Raw genomic sequence first — 3973 nt, 5'->3', positions numbered from 1 at the left:
GTTAAAGCAAGCTGTAAAGTAATCTCTGGATTACACTCGCTCGCATTTCTGCTCTTTCACACGAGCTCTCAGCCCTCTCAACATTGGATTTTGGGAAATGGTGCTTCACCAAGTGTACATCGAATGTACACCTGAAATCAGAGAGAATTGTGGGTTTAAAGTAGTGAACGAATGTAAGGAATGAAGTCGTTCACTCAGAATTCAGGACACCACTACAAAATGGCCGACACCCAATATAGTGAACTATATAGTGGATAGGGAGCGGTTTCAGACACAGCTACAGTTTCTGCAAATCTCATGTTAATCTTGAGTACATATAGAGTAATATTGCATCCTTCATGTCTCCGAAAAGTCTTTAGTTTTATCATATTTATAAAAGATAGATAATGATACTCGCTGTACTGAGTCTTCCCAAAAAAAGCAGAGCTCCTGGAGGCGTGCCTGCCATCAGTGCCTTGGGCGGAGCTAAAGATTCACAAGCACGCGCAGCTTTTGCGTAGAGATCATCTGCAAACGGTGGCCACGTTCACACAGTCAGTTTTTGGGATTGACAACCACATTTATTAACAGGTGTGAGTCTCGAAATGTCTTGTTCACACAGCAGCTTACAGTTACTTATAACTTTCACATGACAAAAGACAAACTGAACCGCAAGTTCATCCATCAAAACTTCATTAACCAAGAGCAGCATGTAAACACACGCTAGCCGGAGTGTTTAACTGCTGCACACATGCGTGACATCCTTTGCAAACACACACAAAATACCTTAGCAGAGCGGCTCTCTAGTTGTCCTCTAGTTGTCCAGTGCGGTTCTGTTCACACAGCGCGAATATTCCGAGAATACGGTTGTGAGTCCTGAAAATTTACAGGTGTGAGTTCGGTTATACAATGCGGTTGTCACTCCCATAAATAACTGTATTGTGTGTGAACGCAACCGTATCAAAGGATTAGTCCACTTTTAAATAAACTTTTCCTGATAATTTACTCATGTCATCCAAGATGTTCATGTCTTTCTTTCTTCAGTTGAAAAGAAATTAAAGTTTTTGATGAAAACATTCCAGGATTTTTTTCCATATAGTGGACTTCAATGGGCACCAAACAGTCAAAATTAGTTTCACTGCAGCTTCAAATTGTTCTACACGATCCCAGATGAGAAATAAGGGTCTTATCTAGAAAAACCATCACTCATTTTCTGAAAAAAAATTGAAAATTATATAAGTTTTAACCATAAATGCTCATCTTGAACTAGCTCTCTTCTTCTTCTCCTCTATTAGAATTCTGGCAGTGTAGACACTGCTAAGTGTATTACTGCCCTCCACAGGTCAAAGTTTGAACTAATTGTTATATACTATTGAACTAGCATATTGCATATAAAACACTCCTTGTGCATACAAAAATCTCACTGGATTACTACAAATTATGGCAAAAAAAAAAAAGGAAATGTAAACTGATATTTCCTAGAGACACTATACAGCAAAAGATATGAATAACTGGCTTAAAACCTTTTTTGGGTGAAAATACTAACATGCCTAGAACTTTTGCACAGCAGTATATACCTTGAATGCAACAAAGAAAAAAAAGAAAAATTGGATAAATGCAAATATAATGTAGATGTGTAAATATTCATGGGTTTATTTCATTTGAAAAATCCTGCAATTTTTCTCTTTTTTTAAAAAGTGTTGTTTTTTTTTTTTTGATCATTTGGAATTGTGAGAAATATTTGTGTTCAGTTATTTCAGCATAAAACATTTTTTGTAAAGTTGTGTACTTCACATTTTCATAAACACACTGACACAGGCACTGAGGGTTTGAAGATTGAGTTTAATATTGAGGAATAAAACAGTTTTCAATAGTTCCTCTATACAGTATGGCAGATCATTGTGTGTGTCTGTTATTAGAGAAGACAGACTATTTTATATGTTGTTAGAATTGTTTCAGAAGGGTTTCAGAAGGTCACTGAGTTTTTGAGGGAAATGAATTCCAGTCACAGTCCGTTTCCCTCCATGGCAGGGGAGAGCTGCAAATATCATTGCATGAACGCACAAATCTACACCGACCTGCACCTGAGAGAGAGAGAGAAATCCATATGGGTTTAATATACACAACATTTTTCAAGTTTTTTTCACTTTTTACACTGTGATAAAACTGATCTTTTCCAGTGAACCCCGTTCACACTGCCAGTGATGACAGGCAACATGAGGTTTTCTGAGTAGATTTGTGTGTGTCCAGCAATGCGTTGAGAAAGAACGTATGCATCCTTTTCTATGGCATCGCTGTCACAGAGTAATTAACTGGTGAAGTGGACTTACTTATTGTAGAGTTAAGTAAAGTTATCATGAGCATTGTAATGTTTAAATGTCATTGCAAATGTCAGTAGACCGGGAAGATTTAAAAACGATCGGTTCATTCATAAATCCATAAGATCTTAACTTCATGCTGTGGAAATACAACCAGAAGACAGAACACAAGGAGTGCAGAGATGAAACATAAGGTCTTTATACGAATGCAATACACTTGATCCAGTGTCTTGATGCAGTTTCACTTTGTACCTGGTTGGGACACACTGCAACAACTGATTAGCTGATTTTGAAAGAATTCAAGTTTTGCCTTGGAGGAGTTTCAGTGATGAATTCACAAACTCAAAATCCATAATAAAAACACTCACTTACCTTGACCACATAGTTTATTCCCTCCACAACCTGATGAGCAAAGCTTATAGGAGTGTAAACACCAGAATTGTTTCTAATCCTCTCCTCAATGTGTGACTTCACCTGAATATATAGACAAACATTTTATATTCATCTTTCTTATTATTATTTTAAAAAAGTATGAGTTTATTAGTTTAGATAGCAGAAAACACATATAAATATTTGACTTTAAGTGAAAAGTAAACCCATTTTCTTAATAATGACAACAAATAATTTACGCAACACATTTCACAGCACCAAAATAAATGATCTTTACTACATTATAAGAAAAAACGCATTTACAACATGAGTGATTTTCTGTCTCCTACCTCAAGGCAGATTTTCTCCACCTCTGGAGTGACAGGCTCCACTGGGCTCCAGCCACCAGGTGCTGACATTGCTACAGTGTGCTGGTGATCAAATGAAAATGTAAATTCTGACTTCCTGACGAATTCTGAATCAGTATTTATGTTTCCAAAATCACATGACCTGTGCCGTCATTCACACACACCTAAATTAAGGAGCTGAAATAGGTTATATATTAAAAGTGTAGAATTCTAAGGAACTGTTTCACTGATAATCACACTTATAGTGTTCACAGTGAATGATTCATTTAGCTTTTTTCCTTTCTTTTTTTTTTTTTTAATTTGAGGTGCAGTCAGCACGTTCTGCCTCTCCTTGGAATTTTATCTTCACAATTTGATGATAAAAAGTGATTGACCCAATGAAAGAAAAGCTATTTGCCACAAAAGTTGTTTTGAAATGGTCTTTTGCAGTCATTCCAGCAGCTTTAACACTTTGAAGGTAAAGCCACTAGATTTTCAGATTAGCATCATCAACATACATGTGATCCTGAAACATATAGACATAAATCTACATTAAAGAGGCAATCAATGCGCCAAAATAGTCTCAAAATTTACTATGCAAATGTTGCTGGAATTATGTTGCAATTCTTACAAAATGAGTTAATTGTTATCTTTAAAGCCTTCTTTTACATGGTTTTACATTATGTGTATGGGATATTTGACACTTAAGCTGCACAAGGAAAAAAGGGTGCAAATAAATATATTTATTATAGATTAAAAAAAAATCCCAAATAAACAGATACACATTCTACATAGATTTTTGCATTGTATTTTTAAGATCAATCTAAATGTGCACATTTATCATTATTTAAGCTCATTTTCCTCTCCCTCTATCAAGCAGTGTTTGCAATCCATCATAGTGCATGATTATGCTGCTGTTTATCACTTGCAATAAAATTTCAAGGAGGAGCAAAGTGTGCT

General features: G+C 35.7%; 1 protein-coding gene across 1 annotated transcript; it reads right to left on the bottom strand.

The window, feature by feature from the left end:
• Positions 1-1809: 1809 nt before the first annotated feature.
• Positions 1810-3120, bottom strand: LOC137035118 (cystatin-A-like). Its single transcript, XM_067408429.1, has 3 exons — positions 3017-3120; positions 2670-2771; positions 1810-2063 (listed from the first exon to the last, which is right to left on the bottom strand). Exons 1-3 carry the CDS (start codon positions 3083-3085, stop codon positions 1935-1937), a joined length of 300 nt encoding a protein of 99 aa, XP_067264530.1. The 5' UTR covers positions 3086-3120; the 3' UTR covers positions 1810-1934.
• Between the last annotated feature and the right edge of the window lie 853 nt (positions 3121-3973).

This window comes from Chanodichthys erythropterus, chromosome 13, assembly GCF_024489055.1.
Source record: "Chanodichthys erythropterus isolate Z2021 chromosome 13, ASM2448905v1, whole genome shotgun sequence".
Taxonomy (NCBI): domain Eukaryota; kingdom Metazoa; phylum Chordata; class Actinopteri; order Cypriniformes; family Xenocyprididae; genus Chanodichthys; species Chanodichthys erythropterus.
The sequence above is the reverse complement of the archived record's forward strand: the minus strand, read 5'-3'. Positions and strand labels throughout refer to the sequence as shown.